Source organism: Pimephales promelas, chromosome 2, assembly GCF_988280905.1.
Source record: "Pimephales promelas chromosome 2, fPimPro1.hap1.1, whole genome shotgun sequence".
Lineage (NCBI taxonomy): Eukaryota > Metazoa > Chordata > Actinopteri > Cypriniformes > Leuciscidae > Pimephales > Pimephales promelas.
The window spans coordinates 32,428,192-32,451,690 of record NC_142770.1 but is presented as its reverse complement, the minus strand read 5'-3'; the positions used below and the strand labels follow the sequence as shown (position 1 = coordinate 32,451,690).

At 36.9% G+C, this 23,499-nt stretch overlaps 2 protein-coding genes across 4 annotated transcripts in view; one reads left to right on the top strand and one right to left on the bottom strand.

The window, feature by feature from the left end:
• The window catches only part of LOC148997204 (ribonuclease inhibitor-like), a 361,305-nt gene that overhangs the window by 90,239 nt on the left and 247,567 nt on the right, over positions 1–23,499 (top strand). The window lies entirely within an intron of this gene.
• LOC120488949 (NACHT, LRR and PYD domains-containing protein 3) overlaps positions 1–23,499 on the bottom strand; it is a 75,870-nt gene that overhangs the window by 21,175 nt on the left and 31,196 nt on the right. For all 3 annotated transcript variants that reach the window (XM_089121956.1, XM_089121959.1, XM_089121963.1), the window contains exon 7: positions 12,465–12,635. In XM_089121956.1, the coding sequence (XP_088978082.1) occupies positions 12,465–12,635 (171 nt within the window). The remainder of the gene's footprint in view (positions 1–12,464; positions 12,636–23,499) is intronic.

Here is a 23,499-nt window from a genome sequence, read left to right as displayed (position 1 = left end):
TCCGTCTATTGCCGAAGGACAGACCCTTTCTCCGTTTCATTTGGAGAGATCTGCAGAGTGGAAACCTTCCAGATGTATACGAGTGGCAGGTTCTTCCATTCGGTACTACAAGCAGTCCATGCTGTGCCATCTTTGCTCTGCAACATCACGCTTGCAATTCTGAAGCCAAATATCCAGGGCTGCAACGGCTAGTCCACCAAAGCTTCTACGTGGATAACTGCCTGACAAGCTTCCCTACTGTCTCAGAAGCCAAGCAAGCTGTGGACCAGTTGCGCAGCATGTTAGCAGAAGGAGGGTTTGACTTAAGACAGTGGGCTAGCAGTCATCCAGCGGTGGTAGCTCATCTACCGACAGAAGCCCGGTCATCAGCCACAGAGCAGTGGTTGGTGCAAAATCGTGTTGACCTTGTGGAACCTACATTAGGCCTCAGGTGGAATTGCGCAGCTGATACCCTCGGCTATCATTATCGACTCATTGAGCATGCAGAACTGACGATGAGAGCTACTTACCAGGTGTTGGCGTCCCAATATGATCCACTGGGGTTCATATTGCCATTCACCACCAGAGCAAAGGTGATCATCCAACAGTTGTGGGCTAAAAAGAGAGACTGGGATGACCCAGATCTACCGCCAAACCTTAAGGCCACCTGGACTGACTGGGAAAGCGAGCTTAAACAACTCGCTACAGTTTCCATTCCTCGCTGTTACACGCCAGCCTCCACAACTGCAGCAGAACAGCACAGCTCCCTTCATGTGTTCTGCGACGCCTCTGAAAGAGCGTACGGGGCAGTGGCATATTTGGCCATTCAAACCAGCGGTGACATTCATGTTTCCTTTGTAATGGCCAGATCACGGGTTGCACCTAAGAGGCAGCAGTCTATACCCCGCCTGGAGCTTTGCGCTGCCTTAGCTGGAGCTCAGCTGGCCAAACTGGTGAGGGATGAGCTGACACTCTCCATCAGTCAGACAATTCTGTGGACAGACTCCATGACCGTGCTAGAGTGGATTCAGTCAGACTCTTGCCGGTACAAGGTGTTCGTTGGAACAAGAGTCACCGAGATTCAAGAATTAACAGACTACAGCTCTTGGAGGTATGTTAACACGCAGGATAATCCAGCTGACGACATAACGAGAGGCAAAACCCTTCAAAGTTTGTCCGAGCCCAGTCGGTGGAGTCAAGGGCCTCCATTCTTGAAACAAAGCCCAGAGCACTGGCCCAAAAGACCTGAAGTTGCACCGTCAGAAGTAGTTTCTGAATTGAAAGGCCTAACATGCTACTCTGTTATGGCAGTTGGAATGGAGTCCAACCTCCCCGATGTTACACAGTTCAAGACCTGGCGAGAGTTAGTAAGGGCAACTCTACAAGCCTGTCAAGGGGCGGCCGCATCAAACAGTGAAATAATGACTAACAGAGAGGCGGAAGCTGTCTTGCTGAGGGCATGTCAAGCTCAGAGCTTCCCGGAAGAGGTAGCTGCCCTTAAAGCAAAGAAATGTATTCCTGCGCACAGTCGATTAGTTAACCTCGCTCCAGAGTGGGACCCCCTGACCAACCTGATACGAGTCGGGGGCCGTCTAAGAAGGCTTGCAAACTCAGACCCAGAACAAATCCATCCCATTGTACTGGACCCAAGACATGCAGTAACAAAGCTCCTTATTCAAGAATTTGACCAGCGTCTGTTACATCCGGGAGCTGAGAGAGTCTATGCTGAGATACGTAGGCAGTATTGGATTCTCAGAGGACGCCAGGCTATCAAGCACCATCAACTCCATTGTCAGCCCTGTCAGCGCTGGAGAGCGCAGCCAAAGGTACCACAAATGGCAGATTTGCCACCCGAACGCCTCCGTCTACTCTGCCCACCCTTTTATTCAACGGGTGTTGACTGCTTTGGCCCGTACCTGGTCAAAATAGGAAGGAGAAATGAGAAACGCTGGGGCCTGATCTTCAAATGCCTCACAACCAGGGCAGTTCACATCGAGCTTCTTAATTCGATGGATGTCGATGCCTTCCTTCTTGCACTCCGCAGGCTCATTGCCAGAAGAGGACAACCTCGCGAGATCCGTTCTGATTGTGGCACCAACTTCCGCGGGGCAGAAAGAGAGCTACGGGAAGCCTTCTGCAGTATGGAGTCAGAACTCCAAATCCGTCTTGCAGACCACCAAATTGACTTTAAGCTTAACCCGCCCAGCGCTCCTCATTTTGGCGGAATATGGGAGCGCGAGGTCCGCTCTATAAAAAATGCTCTCCAGGTAGCCGTTGGGAACCAAGCAGTCACAGAGGATGTTCTGTCCACAATCCTAGTGGAAGTGGAGGGAATTCTCAATTCAAAACCTCTGGGATATGCATCGACAGATGTTGCCGACATCGATCCGAATACTCCAAACCTTCTCCTTATGGGGCGGCGGGATGCCTCTCTCCCTCAGGTGGCGTATGCTCCAGGAGACATGGGGCGGCGGAGGTGGCGTCACTGTCAACACATGGCGGATCAATTCTGGATACAGTTCACCAAAAACTACTTGCCTACACTTCAGACAAGGCAGAAGTGGCATAAAGCTTCCGAAAACCTGGAGGTCGACTCTGTTGTACTGATTGTGGATCCGCAACTCCCTAGAGCTCAGTGGCCCATAGGCAGAGTTCGGAAGACATTGCCCAGCAGTGATGGATGTGTGCGAACTGTTGAAGTTGTCATTGACGGTAAAGCTTACATTAGACCAGTTGCACGCTTGATACAGTTGCCTGCTCTAGAAGGTAACACCACAGACAGTTAGAGAATTCTCTTGATTACCCAATTGCTGATCAATTGTGGGGGCGGCTGTTGCGAATTCTCTCCCTTTAGAAATTGAACTGGTTACGTGGGTGACGTTTTAAGTTGCGTTGTACGCAGATAACGTAGTGCAGCGTTCTCAGCACGTACGATCTAAGTGTAATTGCCTATTCACTAAGCTACACCAGTTGAGCATCATATTGTGCATGCGTTCATGTACAGCGTTCATGTGCAAGAGAAAGTTTATGACAAAAAACTACCATGTACCAGTATGGTCACTCTTGTGCATTAAACACTTAAACTCTCTCTGATGACTCCGACTCCTTGACCAGAGTTCTGCAGCGGTCAATAGCATAGTCCACCAGTTTTCAGTGGGGCAATCCCCAATACACACATTTCCTGCAAGTATGCCTCATACTCTCAGAACTCTACACACAAATCTAAAAACACACACACAATCGGCAAAACCCCTCAATTCTAGTGCAAAATGAAACTTTACATTCAAAACGATGCTATATATTTTCAAAATGTTATTTTGTTTTCAAATGACACACACAAACCATTATATGAATAGACATTTATAAGAGCTAGTTAAACACTGATGTGCTCAATGTAAAACACTTCTTCTCCATTCATCATAATGACTTGGGCCTTTTTTGTTCAGGGTTACACTTACTACAGACATTACGTACATAAGTGTGTTGTAAAATATTTGAGAATATTGTTTTTATACCCAGACATACACGGTAACAAATATATTTTACTGTATTTTTCCCACAAAAACAATGGGAAATAGATTGCACATTTCATACTCCCCAATCAACACAAAGTTGCACATACAGTGGTCTATATACAAAACAACAGAAAAAAATGTTTATGCTGTTACAGTAAAAATCTATGCTGCATTCTCTCTTCGGTTTTGGTATTTTCCCACATAGCAAACAGATCCGGAACGGATCTGCCGCGGAGGTAAGAACCAGGTCCGGAACGGAGTCCACTTGCACAGCGCAACGGATCCGGAACAGATCCGGATTGCAGATCCAGACTAGATCCGCGGCAGACCCTATCCGGATCCGATCTGGACCCGTTCATTTTGGAATGAAAATATACAAAAATATTTCAAATCTATTGGTGGGCCAACATTAGATAGACTGCCCACTAAACAACATGATGTCCAAAAGATGTCTTTTCAACGTCTTTGTCACAAAAGTCGGATGCTGAAAAGACGTCCACTGAGGAGCCAGAATTAAAGTTTTTATGACGTGTTTTTTTGACGTGTTCTGCACGTCCGATGTAGACGTTCATCGAACCTTCGTACAAGTTTAAAAACTAGGTCAAATGTGGCCATCGTGTTTAAAACTCATGTTTATATCAATGTCATTTCCTTACATTGTTTAGATGAGGTTTAGATGTTGATATGTTTCATTTTAAGAAACCATTGTGGTGATGAGTGTTTGCTTTAGTTGGGGTCTTGGTCCCAATTCTTCTTACTTTAACTTCTCTTTGGTTGTTGTAACTGTGTGTTTGTATAACACTATTATTGTTGCATAGAAAGCCAAGAAAAAGTAAAATCGGCTGTCATCAGCTCCTTGTTGATGATGACAAAAACACAAAGGGCGAGCTCTTAATGATGTGTGTAGACTTTTGTCCTTATATCTGCTGTTTATAACCACCTATTTTGTGGAACTGCGTTATTTGGACCAGCACCATTACAATTGTTGCTTATTTGAAGGTCAATAAAAATCATGTGTACTCAATGTTTTGAGCAAATATGTCACATAGTCACACACAGACATCACGATTTTGCATATGATTCTCAACAACGGTGACAACCAAAACAAAAAAAGCTTGGGAGGGAATCAAGGATTTTTTGTACTTTGAAAACTACCCATCATGCATTGCAGCATGAAGCTTTTTTTATTGTCACCGTTCTTGTGATACATACGCAAAATCTTGATGTATGTGTGTGACTATAAGGTAAATTTCCTAATAACATTGTTTAACAAGCTTTTTTTTATTCATCTTCTAATAAGTGCTAATTTTAATGGTATACAAATAACACAGTTCCACAAGATAGGTGGTTATAAATGGCAGAAATAAAGACTAAAGTCTAAACACAACATCAAATGCTCACTTTGTGACTTAGCAATGATAATCAACAAGCTGATGCCAGCATCTCACTTTTTCTTGGCTTTCTGTGCAACAACAATAGTGTTATACAATCACACAGTTACTACAACCAAAGTAAAGTTAAAGTAAGATGAATTGGGACCAAGAGCCCAACTAAAGCAAACACTCATCACCACAATGGTTTCTTAAAATGAAACATATCAACATCTAAACCTCATCTAAACAATGTAAAGAAATGACATTGATATAAACATGAGTTTTAAACACGATGGCCACATTTGACCTAGTTTTTAAACTTGTACGAAGGTTCGATGAACGTCTACATCGGACGTGCAGAACACGTAAAAAAAAAACACGTCATAAAAACTTTAATTCTGGCTCCTCAGTGGACGTCTTTTCAGCATCCGACTTTTGTGACAAAGACGTTGAAAAGACATCTTTTGGACATCATGTTGTTTAGTGGGCAGTCTATCTAATGTTGGCCCACCAATAGATTTGAAATATTTTTGTAGTTTTGGCCAGATTACTAGTTTTGAATGAGTGATCTGATAGGTTTTCATTCCAAAATGAACGGGTCCAGATCGGATCCGGATAGGGTCTGCCGCAGATCTAGTCTGGATCCGCAATCCGGATCTGTTCCGGATCCGTTGCGCTGTGCAAGTGGACTCCGTTCCGGACCTGGTTCTTACCTCCGCGGCAGATCCGTTCCGGATCTGTTTGCTATGTGGGAGCAGTGTTGTATAAAGTAGAAGTAGAAGTAGAAAAAAAGTAGAAGTCCTGCCATGTGTTTATTCCAGCCATGAACTGATCGACAGTTGATTAGGGCTGATGTCTGTCTCCTGGCTGAAAAACTGCTAATAAGCAAATCCAGGTGATTGGAACAAAATACTGAGGCGGACTTTTACTTTCTGAACCTGGACTTTACTCCTCTGAAGAGAACAGAAAAGGAGATGACACAGTCTTAGATGAAATCACCTGAAGAGAAGACATTAAATCTCTGAAGATCTCAGCAGAGGAGGATTAAACAACTCCACAAACAGCATTACAGCTTCACTTATTACTAACCAGACTGACTTTATTTCTGTCAGACTTCTACAGAAGATTTCATTGAGAATTAACAGAGGTTTAACTCTGTGTTTCATTTGAAGTCACCATACCATCAGAATCTCTGAAGGTGAAAATCGTAATTGGTTACCATTATAGAGATCAGTGTAGAGATCAGAGATCAGTCTTTAGTTGGGCTCTTGAGCCTTAAATTAACTTTAGGTTTTGTTTTGCTGTTGTATCTGAGTTAAAACAGTCAGATGAACAAAGAAAAAAACATACAAACTAATAGTTTTGGTTATATTGTGACAATCGTCATTTGAATTTGGTATTTGTGATTTATTTTGTTGGTTACAGCATAACTGAGATTCTGCACAGATATCCAGAATTTATAATGTAAAGGATTTCTTAAAAGTTGTTAAAAAAATCTTTATTGAAGGCACACACAGACCTCAAGATTCAGTCAATGCTTCTCAACAACGGTGACGAGCAGAATATTCAATTAGGAAAAGTAACTTACATAGACAATTCAGATCATAATTTATTCATACATGATGATAGTCATGCATGATGGGAGCCATTAATGAGTTGTGATGGGTGGCAACAAGGATTATGTGGTCACCACGGTTGAGATTCACAGGCTGATTATTGATGTCTGTGTTTCTATATAAATGCATTTGAAAGTGATTTGATCAGAATAATTTATATTAAATATTTTGGAATATCAGAAAAATATTGATAGTCATATGCTTTATAATCACTAAAATGCTGCTATCAAGTTAAACCAAATTATATGAAAAGTTTCATTATACAGATCACAGCATGATTATGCCAAAACACAACCTACACTGTCAGATCACACTTTTTTTGTTCATTTGACTGTTATAAATTAATAACAGCAGTCAAACAAAGTTTAAAGTGAAAGTAAAAGTGTCAAGAGCCCAACTAAAGCAGACACTGATCTCCATAACGGTGGCTTACAATTTGTGATTTTGTCCTTCAGTGATTCTGCTTGTGATCATCAGGTGTCTTCAATAATGCTCAATCATCACTAAATTAATCACTTAATTATCTCATTAACTTTAACACTCTTGAGTCTTAATTTAACACTCATATCTGCATCATATCTTCCATCTTAAAGCAGGTGAAGGTGATTTACTACTAATCAAGGAACCGGCTTCACTGATTAGACGCGCATAACAATATTGTGCGATATGTCGCCCAAGCCTAGTTACAGGTTTTGTTTTTTTAAATAAATTTGTCAAAATAATTATTATATTCAAATACCACAGTGAATCAGGCTTTTTCATGATGATTATAAAACCATCACCAGGTAATGTTCTTCACCTGATTCCGTTAAACTTTGTTACTGTAAATGTGTTTGAGAAACATACTGTCACAGCAGACAGAAGAGATCAAATATATAATAAGTGTAAAGAGCCTGTCTAATGGAAACACTAATCACTGTTATGGTGACTTTAAATGAAACCGAGATAAACCTCTGTTAATTTTCAATAAAATCTTCTTAGAAGTCTGACAGAAATAAAGTCAGTCTGGTTAGTAATAAGTGAAGCTGGTAATGCTGTTTGTGGAGTTGTTTAACCCTCCTCTTCTGAGATCTTCAGATTTAATGTCTTCTCTTCAGGTGATTTCATCTGTGTCATCTCCTTTTCTGTTCTCTTCAGAGGAGAAAAGTCCAGGTTCAGAAAGTAAAAGTCCGCCTCAGTATTTTGTTCCAATCACCTGGATTTGCTTATTAGCAGTTTTTCAGCCAGGAGACAGAAATCAGCCCTAATCAACTGTCGATCAGTTCATGGCTGAAAGTAAGACATGGCAGAATTTCTACTTTCTACTTCTACACTCTAAAAAGAGATGTGTTAAAAAACAACACACATCATGTGTTGATGGTATTTTGACACAAGTTGTGTAGGTTTTAACACACAATGTGTGTTAAAATGTAACTGGATAGAATTTTAATGAGTGGAGGGAAGTTTGTGTTTAAGAACCTAATTAGAGGTAGTATATTTTATATGGTATCCCATAACAAGCTCTAAAATAAATAATACAATACATTACAATAAATAAATAAAATCTTAATTCATAAAAATACTTCAGATTAATGAGTGTTTTTGGCAGCCAATCACATCATGCCTCGGTTTCAATGTTTTTTTCAAATGCTGATTTCACTTGTTATTGATAACTAATTTATTATAACAAACAATTTATTTCTGTCAGACGTCTACAGAAACACTTATTGAGAATTACCAGGTTTTGTGTTGACGATTCATTGAATGTTTGTTTTGATGTCACCAGAATCGTGATTAGTGGCAGCTTTATTTGGGCTCTTGACCCTTCACCCTTTACCATTCGTTTCTCTGTTTGCTGTTTATGTGTATTTATATTGCACATCTGAAACAGTTGAAATTATCTTGAGGAAATTATCTTGAGGAAAAAGATCATTAAATGATCATTTTTCAACATGATGTTTTTTAACATCGCAAGAGAAGTTTAATGTTTAAGAGATAACTTATATTTGATCACTTATATTTGATTACAGATACTCAGTGTTTACATGATATTATAATGTACGCTACCTTATGTTATAATTCTTTAAAAAATATGTTTAGAGAAAGTTTAAAGCTGCAGCAGAAACTAGTCAAAAACAGACATCAAGAATCAGCATATGACTCTCAACAATGGTGGCAAAGCTTCATGTCTCTAGTATAAAGCTCATCCATAAGTCCCAGCATGCATTGCGGCATGAAATTTTTCGTTTGTCACCATTATTGAGATCCATACGCTGATTCTTGATATCTGTATTTGACTGGTTTCTGCTGTAGCTTTAAACTTTTTTTGTCATTCTGCACTTTTTGATTGATGGATGTAGTTTCACAAAACTTTCAGAACTACCAATAAATCATTAAAATAAAGCACACCATCCATATACTCATAAACTTGATCATAACTTGCTGATTATGACATCATCAAGAATCATCTGATCATATTTTCTATCACCATAACAGATGTATTTTATTAAAATACAGTTACAACAGGCAGAGAAACACTAAAACAAGAGTAAAGGGTCAAGAGCCCAAATAAAGGAGCCATTAATCACGATTCTGGTGACTTGAAATAAAATTGAAATGAAACATCAAACCTCTATTAATTCTCAATAAGAGTTTGTCTATGTAGATTAATGGTGTTTAAAACATCCAAATGTTCAAACAAACTCTATTAAACATCACTGGACTACATAAACACAAGTTACCAATACGTGTCAGTGTTCATCCAAACACTTTTGTAAGCACACGGGAAGTAACTCTGGCAAATACTCTCCGACTACAGTCACATGTGACGCATATCTGACACAAGTTGTGTTACTATAACACATTAGTGTGTAAAAGGTTTCAACAACACACTGCTGCTGTCTAACACATTAGTTGTGTTAAATGTAACACAAAATGTGTAATCCTTATAAACACAGAGATGTGTAAAGAAACGACACAGGTTGTGTGTTAAATTTGACACAACATGTGTTGTCCTTGAGCACACACACTAAATGTGTTAAAATCTACAAAACGTGTTAAAATCTACACAACATGTGTTAAAATCTACACAAAATGTGTTGTCCCTGAGCACACACACTACATGTGTTAAAATCTACACAGCATGTGTTAAAATCTACACAAAATGTGTTGTCCCTAAGCACACACACTACATGTGTTAAAATCTACACAGCATGTGTCATTTTTGACATCTCTTTTTACAGGTTGTGTTATTTACAAAATCATTTTATAAGAGTGCACCAGTGTAAATAAATATAAATAAATAAAACTCAGTTGCTACATTTTAATCTAATTCAAAGTGCAAACTTAGTGAAATCACACTCCCTGTGTTAAGAACAATAACACACTGGTTGAGTTAAAAGTAACACAAAATGTGTTGTCCTTAACTAGACACACAGGTGTGTTAAGATATAACACAGGTTGTGTTGTTTTTAACACATCCATTTTAAGAGTGTACTTTATACAACTCTGCAGGAGTCACATGACTAGAGTGAGGTGCGATGACTGACAAGGCGATGCCGGAGGCAAAAGTGCAAAATAACTTTTGTGAAAAATATCTTTTATTTATTTGTTACAACGTGGGTATACCATATTAATCCTGTCATTGTGCTATTTTATTGTTCTTGTGTATAAAGGATTATTATGCTCTTAGGGCTAATTAATACCCGGTGGCAACCACCAAAGATTGTCAGATCAGAACAGTAAAGGATGCCCGTTTAGGAGGAGCCAGATGCACACACCACTCACAGACCACCAGGGCTCCCACATAGAGTTGTATAAAGTAGAAGTAGAAAGTAGAAATTCTGCCATGTCTTACTTTCAGCCATGAACTGATCGACAGTTGATTAGGGCTGATTTCTGTCTCCTGGCTGAAAAACTGCTAATAAGCAAATCCAGGTGATTGGAACAAAATACTGAGGCGGACTTTTACTTTCTGAACCTGGACTTTTCTCCTCTGAAGAGAACAGAAAAGGAGATGACACAGATGAAATCACCTGAAGAGAAGACATTAAATCTGAAGATCTCAGAAGAGGAGGGTTAAACAACTCCACAAACAGCATTACCAGCTTCACTTATTACTAACCAGACTGACTTTATTTCTGTCAGACTTCTAAGAAGATTTTATTGAAAATTAACAGAGGTTTATCTCGGTTTCATTTAAAGTCACCATAACAGTGATTAGTGTTTCCATTAGACAGGCTCTTTACACTTATTATATATTTGATCTCTTCTGTCTGCTGTGACAGTATGTTTCTCAAACACATTTACAGTAACAAAGTTTAACGGAATCAGGTGAAGAACATTACCTGGTGATGGTTTAATAATCATCATGAAAAAGCCTGATTCACTGTGGTATTTGAATATAATAATTATTTTGACAAATTAATTTAAAAAAACAAAACCTGTAACTAGGCTTGGGCGACATATCGCACAATATTGTTATGCGCGTCTAATCAGTGAAGCCGGTTCCTTGATTAGTAGTAAATCACCTTCACCTGCTTTAAGATGGAAGATATGATGCAGATATGAGTGTTAAATTAAGACTCAAGAGTGTTAAAGTTAATGAGATAATTAAGTGATTAATTTAGTGATGATTGAGCATTATTGAAGACACCTGATGATCACAAGCAGAATCACTGAAGGACAAAATCACAAATTGTAAGCCACCGTTATGGAGATCAGTGTCTGCTTTAGTTGGGCTCTTGACACTTTTACTTTCACTTTAAACTTTGTTTGACTGCTGTTATTAATTTATAACAGTCAAATGAACAAAAAAAGTGTGATCTGACAGTGTAGGTTGTGTTTTGGCATAATCATGCTGTGATCTGTATAATGAAACTTTTCATATAATTTGGTTTAACTTGATAGCAGCATTTTAGTGATTATAAAGCATATGACTATCAATATTTTTCTGATATTCCAAAATATTTAATATAAATTATTCTGATCAAATCACTTTCAAATGCATTTATATAGAAACACAGATATCAATAATCAGCCTGTGAATCTCAACCGTGGTGACCACATAATCCTTGTTGCCACCCATCACAACTCATTAATGGCTCCCATCATGCATTATGAATAAATTATGATCTGAATTGTCTATGTAAGTTACTTTTCCTAATTGAATATTCTGCTCGTCACCGTTGTTGAGAAGCATTGACTGAATCTTGAGGTCTGTGTGTGCCTTCAATAAAGATTTTTTTTTAACAACTTTTAAGAAATCCTTTACATTATAAATTCTGGATATCTGTGCAGAATCTCAGTTATGCTGTAACCAACAAAATAAATCACAAATACCAAATTCAAATGACGATTGTCACAATATAACCAAAACTATTAGTTTGTATGTTTTTTTCTTTGTTCATCTGACTGTTTTAACTCAGATACAACAGCAAAACAAAACCTAAAGTTAATTTAAGGCTCAAGAGCCCAACTAAAGACTGATCTCTGATCTCTACACTGATCTCTATAATGGTAACCAATTACGATTTTCACCTTCAGAGATTCTGATGGTATGGTGACTTCAAATGAAACACAGAGTTAAACCTCTGTTAATTCTCAATGAAATCTTCTGTAGAAGTCTGACAGAAATAAAGTCAGTCTGGTTAGTAATAAGTGAAGCTGTAATGCTGTTTGTGGAGTTGTTTAATCCTCCTCTGCTGAGATCTTCAGAGATTTAATGTCTTCTCTTCAGGTGATTTCATCTAAGACTGTGTCATCTCCTTTTCTGTTCTCTTCAGAGGAGTAAAGTCCAGGTTCAGAAAGTAAAAGTCCGCCTCAGTATTTTGTTCCAATCACCTGGATTTGCTTATTAGCAGTTTTTCAGCCAGGAGACAGACATCAGCCCTAATCAACTGTCGATCAGTTCATGGCTGGAATAAACACATGGCAGGACTTCTACTTTTTTTCTACTTCTACTTCTACTTTATACAACACTGGACTCCTGTGGCTCAACTTACCTCAGTATCTCCAATTTACACTTTATATTCTTCAGTCCAGTGCAGAGCAGCTTCACTCCTGAATCCTGCAGTTTATTATTGTTCATGTTCAGCTCTTTCAGATTGGTGTCTGATCCAAGAACTGCAGCCAGAGATGAACAGCTTTTGTCTGTTAAGTTACAATCATTTAACCTACAATAAAGTCACAACACAGAATTAGATTGAACACATACAATACATTTTCTATATACTAATATTAATGAAATTTTCCACTTATTTTTTACATAAACAGCATATACAGCAAAGAGGCTGAGTTAAACTAACATTTACCTTTAAAAACTACAATTTCCTCAACAATAGTGTTTTTTATACAGTGACAAATTTCCAAGACAAATTGAAGCATGTTTGAAAAAATATTTGTGTAAAGCTGTTATAGCTATAGGATATTTTCTCTATTTATGTCACGTGATAGAGTTTAGGTTCTTGCCAGTGTTGCCTCTGTCTTTCTTAATTGGGGACACTTAATATTAGGGGTGTGCACAAAAACTGATTCACATTTGTATCGCAATTCAAGCTTTACCGATTGAAAATCGATTAATAGAATTCCAAAAAAAAAGATTCATATATATATATATATATATTAGGCATAACATTTTTTGAAAAAAGTTTGGTTACGGTTGGTTGTCAGTTTAGATCATGGGTTGGTAGATTTTTTTGTTTTTTTCTCCAGTGGCAGCAAGGGATAGAAAGGAAATTATTTATTATTTATTTATTTATTTTTAATTTTACTTTACAGTAGCGATGGATAGGCGACTCTGTTTTTCAATAACATAGCCTACTTGTACATGTACTCTACCACCTTGTGTGTCCCAGCATGTTACACACACACACAGTAAATTCCCCGGTGTTAAATTTAACACCGCTCGGTGTTTATATGGGAACCACCAGCAGGGTGTTAAAAGTAACACTGAGGCAGTGTTAGAGTTAATGAGATAATTAAGTGATTAATTGAGTGATAATTGAGCATTATTGAAGACACCTAAAGCAGAATTACAAGGAGAAAACCTAACTTTCAGGTCACCGTTATGGAGGTGAGTGTTTGTTTTAGTTGGGCTCTTGACCCTTTTATTATTAACTTTACATTTTAATTGGCTGTTGCATCTGAGTTATACCTGCCAGATGAACAAAGAGACAATTTATATGATGGTGTTGGTCATATTATGAAATTCATTTGAAATATATGTTCGTGGTTCATTTTGTAGGTCACAACATAACTGAGATTCTACATAAATATCCAGAATGTCAGATATAATATAATGGATTTCTACAAGTTGTTAAAAAAAAAAAACTTCTTATAGGCACACATAAACCTCAAAATTCAGTCAATGCTTCTCAACAATGGTGACGAGCAGAATATTAAATTAGGAAAAGTAAATTACATAGACAATTCAGATCATAATTTATTCATACCGCAATGCATGATGGGAGCCATTAATGAGTTGTGATTGGTGGAAACAAGGATTAATAATGTCACCATGGTTGAGATACACAGGCTGACTATTTATGTCTGTGTTTCTAAATAAAGTTGAAAGTGATTTGATCAGAATAGTTGTTATTAAATATTTTCGGTTAAAAGAAAAATACGGATATGCTGCACAATCACTAAACTGTTACTAACAAGTTAAGGCAATTCATCTGAAAAGTTAGATTTTTCAGATCACAGCATGATTATGTCATAACATAACCAACAATGTCAGATCACTGTTTTCTTTGTTCATTTGACTGTTATAAATTAATAAAAGCAGACAAACAAAGTTAAAGTGAAAGTATAAGTGTCAAGAGCCCAACTAAAGCAGACACTGATCTCCATAACGGTGACTTACAATTTGTGATTTTGTCCTTCAGTGATTCTGCTTGTTATCATCAGGTGTCTTCAATAATGCTCAATCATCACTCAATTATTCACTTAATTATCTCATTAACTTTAACACTGTATCAGTGTTACTTTTAACACCCTGCTGGTGGTTCCCATATAAACACCGAGCGGTGTTAAATTTAACACCGGGGAATTTACTGTGCACAAGCTGATTTTAAATGTGTATTATTTCTTCCCCAAGCTCATAAAATAAATTTGGGTCACACATAAATTGACAGGGTCAGTCGGAGACTGGAACCGAACAATTTTTTTTTTTTTTATGCCTTAGTGGTGGGCATGGATTTTTAAATTTTTTTTATCAAGATTAATCTCACTTAGGGCTGGGCGATATATCGCACGATATTGTTATGCTCATCTAATCAGTAAAGCCGGTTCCTTGATTAGCAGTAAATAACCTTCACATGCTTTCAAATGGACGATATGAGTGTTAAAGTTAATGAGATAATTAAGTGATTAATTTAGTGGTGATTGAGCATTATTGAAGACACCTGATGATCACAAGCAGAATCGCTGAAGGACAAAATCACAAATTGTAAGCCACCGTTATGGAGATCAGTGTCTGCTTTAGTTGGGCTCTTGACACTTATACTTTCACTTTAAATTTTGTGTCTGCTGTTATTGATTAATAACAGTCAAATAAGACATATTTGATCTTATAGTGTTGGTTATGTTTTGACATAATCATGCTGTGATCTTTTTAATGAAACTTTTCAGATGATTTGGCTTAACTTGTTAGCAAGATTTTAGTGATTGTACTGCATATCTGCATTTTTCTATTAACCTAAAATAATTAATAAATATTATTCTGCTCAAATCACTTTCATGCTTATTTAGAAACACAGAGATCAATAATCAGCCTGTCTATCTCAACTGTGGTGGCGATATTAATCATTGTTGCCACCCATCACAACTCATTAATGGCTCCCATCATGCATTGCGTTTTGAATAAATTATGATCTGAATTGTCGATGAAATTTACTTTTCCTACTTCAATATTCTACTCGTCACCGTTGTTGAGAAGCATTGACTGAATCTTGAGGTCTGTGTGTGCCTAAAGGAAGGGTTTTTTTTCCTTTTAAGCAACTTTTGAGAAAACTGTCTATTATTTTTAATATTCTGGACATTTATTCAGAATCTAAGTCATACACTAAGCAACAGAATAAATTATATGTTATAAATTTTATAAATAAACTTTATTATAAATTATATATATATATATATATATATATATATATATATATATATATTAATCACTTAATTATCTCATAAACAACTATTATTGTTTATTATTGTTTATATATATATATATATATATATATATATATATATATACACACATATATGTATATGTATAATTACATAAATTTCAAATGATAAATGTCATTATATGACCAAAATCATTTTATTATTGTTTATTTTTGTTCATCTGATAGATATAACTCAGATGCAACAGCAAATTAAAATATAAAGTTAATAATAGTGATGGCCGGTTCGTGAACGAATCGTTCTTTTGAACCGGTTCTTTTTAGTGAACCGGTCGAACCAGTACACTAAATCGGACTGAATCGTTCGAAACAGTTCGCGTCTTGCGTCAGCGCTAAACCACAAGTTACTAAAGTTACTCACTTTTAGACATGCCTGACAGTCCCTCCGAATCGAAATAAACCAATATCCATTAGTACATTTTATTCCAGTAACTCAAAAACTTCACTGAACGGAGACATATATTGGTGCTGAGAGAAGTGATGAGCACGAGCAGCTGATACTGCGCATGCGTGTACTACCGAACATACAGGTACAGCGGTCGGATAACCAGTACAGAACCGAGAACTGTTTCTTTCGGACACGTTCGACATACTGAGAACTGATGAGTTGATGAGCTGAGCATGCGTGCATTTTTTTCTGAGGGACGAAATGTACGTTTCCATTAGAGTTGAGCCGGATACTCGGCTGAAACGAGTATCCGGTACGGATAAAGCACTTTTGTCGAGTATGAAATGAAATGATAATCTTTATTCAGGACACACAAGATGGTCCATAGCCCTATACATATACCATAATATTACAAAGTGCATTAAAAAGAAAAAGAAGAAAGAGAGAGAGAGAGAAAAAAAGGAAGAGAAAAGAACAGAGTTCTATAAAATGACTACATAGTCAGTATTCTGCAATACATACAAAAAAGTGTTCAAATGTTAACATACAAACTAAAACGCCAATGATTCCACAAACCAGAAGTGAACCTAACAGCACTCAATGCCGGATTCACTAGTGTTTTGATGATGCTGTTATGTGACTCTGCTAGTCTACACATACATTTGTACATGAGATTCCTGAGTACAGCAGGACATGTGGATACGTTAACACTTACACACATTTGACTCGCACTGCCCCCTCGTGGCAATTTAAGCAGCAACCGCAACCCATCATTATATGCCACCTTGAGTTTCTGCAGACTACTTTTTTTATAACGCCGCCACAAGTGAGCAGTGTACATCGGAGTACAAAAAGCTTTAAAAAGTCTAATCTTTACAGAAAGTGAGCACATATTAAATTTGCGATTCAACATATTAGCTTGTGCATATATCATACAGTACTGTCTATGAATGTCCCTATCATCAGACAGGTCATCAGTGATATAATGTCCCAAGTACACTCTAAAAAGAGATGTGTTAAAAAACAACACACATCATGTGTTGATGGTATTTTGACACAAGTTGTGTAGTTTTTAACACACAACGTGTGTTAAAATGTAACTGGATCGAATTTTAATGGGTGGAGGAGGGAAGTTTGTGTTTAAGAACATAATTAGAGGTAGTATATTTTATATGGTATCCCATAACAAGCTCTAAAATAAACGAAACAATACATTACAATAAATAAATAAAATCTTAATTCATAAAAAAACTTCAGATTAATGAGTGTTTTTGGCAGCCAATCACATCATGCCTCGGTTTCAATGTTTTTTCAAATGCTGATTTCAGTTGTTATTAATAACTAATTTATTATAACAAACAATTTATTTCTGTCAGACGTCTACAGATACACTTATTGAGAATTACCAGGTTTTGTGTAGACAATTCATTGAATGTTTGTTTTGATGTCACCAGAATCGTGATTAGTGGCAGCTTTATTTGGGCTCTTGACCCTTCACTCTTTATCATTCGTTTCTCTGTTGGCTGTTTCTGTGTATTTTTATTGCACATCTGAAACAGTTGAAATTATCTTGAGGAAAAAGATCATTAAATGATCAGTTTTCAACATGATGTTTTTTTAACATAGCAAGATAAGTTTAATGTTTAAGAGATAACTTATATTTGATCACTTATATTTGATTACAGATACTCAGTTTTACATGATATTATGGTGTATGCTACCTCATTCTATAATTCTTAAAAAATATATGTTTAGAGAACGTTTAAAGCTGCAGCAGAAACTAGTCAAATACAGACATCAAGAATCAGCATATGACTCTCAACAATGGTGGCAAAGCTTCATGTCTCTAGTATGAAGCTCATGAATAAGTCCCAGCATGCATTGCGGCCTGAATTTTTCGTTTGTCACCATTATTGAGATCCATACGCTGATTCTTGATATCTGTGTTTGACAGGTTTCTGCTGTAGCTTTAAACTTTTTTTTGTCATTCTGCACTTTTTGATTGCTGGATGTAGTTTCACAAAACTTTCAGAACTAACAATAAATCATTAAAATAAAGCACTCCATCCATATACTCAAAAACTTGATCATAACTTGCTGATTATGACATCATCAAGAATCATCTGATCATATTTTCTGTCACCATAACAGATGTATTTTATTAAAATACAGTTACAGCAGGCAGAGAAACACTAAAACAAGAGTAAAGGGTCAAGAGCCCAAATAAAGGAGCCATTAATCACGATTATGGTGACTTGAAATAAAACTGAAATGAAACATCAAACCTCTGTTAATTCTCAATAAGAGCTTGTCTATGTAGATTAATGATGTTTAAAACATCCAAATGTTCAAACAAACTCTATTAAACATCACTGGACTACATAAACACAAGTTACCAATACGTGTCAGTGTTCATCCAAACACTTTTGTAAGCACACGGGAAGTAACTCTGGCAAATACTCTCCGACTACAGTCACATGTGACGCATATCTGACACAAGTTGTGTTACTATAACACATTAGTGTGTAAAAGGTTTCAACAACACACTGCTGCTGTGTAACACATTAGTTGTGTTAAATGTAACACAAAATGTGTAATCCTTATAAACACAGAGATGTGTAAAGAAACGACACAGGTTGTGTGTTAAATTTGACACAACATGTGTTGTCCCTGAGCAAACACACTAAATGTGTTAAAATCTACAAAACGTGTTAAAATCTACACAACATGTGTTAAAATCTACACAAAATGTGTTGTCCCTGAGCACACACACTACATGTGTTAAAATCTACACAGCATGTGTTAAAATCTACACAAAATGTGTTGTCCCTAAGCACACACACTTTATGTGTTAAAATCTACACAGCATGTGTCATTTTTGACATCTCTTTTTACAGGTTGTGTTATTTACAAAATCATTTTATAAGAGTGCACCAGTGTAAATAAAACTTATTTACACACAATATTTTGTCAGTTGCTACATTTTAATCTAATTCAAAGTGCAAACTTAGTGAAATCACACTCCGTGTTAAGAACAATAACACACTGGTTGAGTTAAAAGTAACACAAAATGTGTTGTCCTTAACTAAACACACAGATGTGTTAAGATATAACACAGGTTGTGTTGTTTTTAACACATCCATTTTAAGAGTGTATTTGACCTCATCACACACTTTCAGTAAAGTACCAGACAGATAAAATGCAGGAAATGAGAGTTTACTATCCTCCCTGCTTCTAACAATCATTATATTACTCTTCTTAGAGTTGTAAGTAATGTCAAAGTCCAAACCATATTGGGAACAGACCCTTAGTATTTGTAGGAGACCAGCACTATACGGACAAAAAATGACCAAGTCATCCGCATACATTAGGTGGTTAATAACAGTGTCCCCAACCCTACAGCCTGTCCCACAGCTGTTTAACAGATTTGATAGATCATCCATATAGATATTAAAGAGAAAGGGAGATAGAATGCTTCCCTGCCTAACTCCATTACCTATATTAAATGAGGCAGACACAGCATTACCCCACTTCACAAAAAAAGACTGATGGGCATACCAGAAGGCCAAGATTCTCACTAGATATTTAGGGGCCCCTCTGTTGTACAATTTGTAGAATAGCTTCTCATGGTTAACCCTATCAAAGGAGGCATCAATAAAACACAGAAAAATAGTTGAATTATGCCTATTATACAAATCTAAAATCTCCTTCAGGGCAAAAATACACATGTCAGTGCCATGCTTGGGTTTGAAGCCAAACTGATTGTCAGATGTCAAAACAAAATGTTCCAACCTATTCAATATTATTCTCTCCAGGACTTTGGAGTACAAATATTATACGAATATTAGTCTCCAGGAGTACAAATATTATACGAGTAATACGAGTCAATATCTGTGCTCGGATAAAAAAAAGAAAAAAAAAGAAAAAAAAAGTAATGTTGAAATTAGGGCTGAGCGATATATCAATATAAAGAATATATATTTTAAATGTGATATGTAATTAGAGTTTGCGCTGCACGCCTTGCTCCAAGCAAGCTGCTTAGTGCTGACCCAGAGCTCTCTGCACTGCTCCCCGCGCCCCAGTCACTCCTTTTCCACTTTGCGTGCTTGATTAAAGCATGTTATGTTATAACATGAAATAAAGTCTTTCACCTCAGCAAAACGGACTTTGTCCTGTCAGCCGTTATACTGTAACGTTAGTCGTAGCGCACACTCAATTGCACGCGCAAATGCGGCGGCGCGCGCTGGATCGCCTCACTGTATATAAAGTGCAAAAGAAACAACGAGCATGCAACACTGTTGCGTTGTAAATAACACGAAATAAAAACAAAGCAGGTATGATTTTAATTCTATTCACCAGGAGCAGTTTCAATGTTTCATTAACAGTATTGTCTATTCACCAAGGTAACTGTCATGTCTATATTAACCCCTTAATGCCCCTATTTTTATTTGTGTTATTTTTTATATTTTTTAAATGAATGTAATGGCTCATACCAACGTTGTATTGACAAAATAAATAAACCAATTAATAAATCACAATTACAATTCCAAGGGAATAATCTGCAATTAAGATTTTTGTCATAATCATGCAGCCCTAAGGTGAAGAAACCTGTTAATTATTTATTCATTTGATTTTGCAAATGTTCATGTTTCAATAAAACTACTTGTGACATGTCATATTTGGCTTTGACTGAACATTTGCTCTCACTTTGCAGAAAAAATATCGGGATATATTTTGTATATTGAAATTCAGCCTAAATATATTGGGATATGACTATTGGTCCATATCACCCAGCCGTAGTTGAGATGAAAACTCTTGTTCGTTACATTTTACTTCATATTTGCAACCACATGTGTTGTATTCATTGTTGCAAAACTTGTTCTGTAGTTCGTTGTTATCGTGATCAAAACCATTGATCTGAAGCTCAATGCTGATGCTGTCATGTAAATAGTTTTCTTATCAGCAATAAATATAACAATTTCTGATCAACCCATATCAATTGCATGCTTAAAATAACATACCGGTTAAAGCCCCGCCCATTTCAAGACTACCCGACCCACTTCCGGGTTTAGGCCCCGCCCAGTCCGAGTACAGATACAGATACAGATAATTCATATGGTTATACAGATACAGATACAGATACAGATAATGCTGTACTCGCTCATCCCTAGTTTCCATGTCTTTAGTTGAACATCAGTAAGTGTAACAAAATAAAACATTTTGGAAACATGTTTATCACATTACTGTATCACTGTATTATTTTAACGATTGGAAATAATGATTGGATTCTAAAACTGTCAAACTACTAAACATTTATTATTATTATACTAAAATAATATTTTCAGGAACAGCTAGCTCATTTAATTTCTAAGTAACAATAAATCATTGATGTAAACTCTTGCCAAGGTTTGGTGCACTAGTAAATGTTTATAATGTGTTAAATAACGAATTAAACATGTTTAATTCGTTATGCTAACACATTATAAACATGATATATACTGTATAGGCTACAGAAGGCTATATTGGAGACAGACATGCATCGATTTTTTAGTTTTGTGGACTGTATCAGGTTTCAGGTCAGCACACACAGGCCTATGCTATGGTTCTCGAGTTGAGAACTGGTTGTTGCAGTTCTTGAATCACTAGTACAGAACTGAGAACTGTTTCTTTCGGACACGTTCGATACGGTGAACCGATGAGCTGGAGATACTGCGCATGCGTGATAGCACCGTCTCTGAACAGAACTTTCTTTCGGCCGGCTGATCCTGTGCTGATATACGAGCACGCAGTAGTACGGGTGAACCCAGGACTTAAATAAGAGGGCGAATCGGCGAAATGTAAGTTTATTTAATAACAAATAAAATGATGAAGACCATTTATGCATTTTATATATTTAAAACATGTAAAACATCCGCGTTAGCACATCGCCTAGGCTGCAGCAGGGTTCGTTTTCAAAATGTAAATGTAAGAAACTTATCCAAGATGATTATAATTTAACTGAAGTTGTGATTACAAATGCCCTTTAATTTGAAGTATTTTTATCCGCCGGGATGATAGAATTGACGTCATTACGTGATGACGTAAAAGAACTGGTGAACCAGAATATGTATGCTACCCAAATAAATAACCTTGCAGGTAGTTTGTAAGATGAGCAGAGGCAGAGCTAGACTCTTCATCATGGGGCTCTCTGCTACCATATGTAATAAAGTGTCACTTGTTGAGCCAAGTAAGCTCCTGTTTGTCACGGGGCGGGTCAAGGAAGACGAGGAGGAAGATAGAATAAACACTGGTTTTAATAAATGACACTCAGGAACAGGCAGACAGGAAGACAGCGTGTAAAACACAAACAATACCGGACAAGGGAGTGAAGGCAGGCAGGAACTAAATACACAGTGAAGATGATTAACAAATGACAGTCAGCTGTGCGGGAGGTGATTAGTGTCCATGGTAACAGATGAGGGCGGAGAACTCAGACGAGGGGAACACGTGGTGAATCAAAACACACGGATAGTCCAAGGGTGGTGACAATGTTAATAAAACATAAAGACTATCTCGTTCTTTTCCTTTTAATGCGCCCCATTTATATTTTCTCTCCATTTTCGTAATTATTCTCTACATTATACAGTCGCACTGGGCAGGCATTGCATCTCTTGCATCACTTTTTGCCCGACAAAAGTGAGAGTAAAATACCATTATTTATTACGTTTTGTTTTTGATAAACGACAAAGTGCAACAACAGTGTTTGTTTACTGCAGCTCGGAAAACATAACCGCGTCGCGTGTGTTGCGGAATATGCGCGTGCACGAAATGAAACTCGCATTTTTCAAGCAGAAATGTGGAGACCAGAGAAATGATGGCACTTCCAATCAAAGTACACATTATAAAGACACTGATTATCTAGTCTCAGTGTAGTTAAAAACTCTAAACAACTGCACTAATTATGCAAGATATAAACCAATGTATTGGCAATTTGACATTGATTGACTATTGATTTATAGGCTATATTGAATTTAAAATGATGATTAGATGGACATTCTGGTCAATATGAACGCAAATCCCTCAGTAAATAACCATAAATCAAGATTTGCTTTAACATGCATAAAAAAATAAATAAATAAATAAAAATCATAGGCTACTGATTCCGAAAATACCCTGGCTGTAGAGAGAACCAAAGTTAATCCCAAAAGCCAAAGTTCAGGGTTGTACTTTATTATTTTCTTCTTGTTTATGTTTACGTTAATATTCACTTATGTGAATGTTAATGTTATCTTAACATTCTATAAAAATGCTTTATTCAGTAAATATTGTTTGTTTGAACCTCATTCTGTTCTATATTGTTGTTATTCTTTGACTGTTTTGTTTAAAGGAGGGAGGATTGTATTGGGCGGTATTGAGTGGCAATGGCAAATGGTTTAAATGGCTCACGGCATCACAGATCAGGTAGAGGGCCCCTTAGCAGAATTTTGC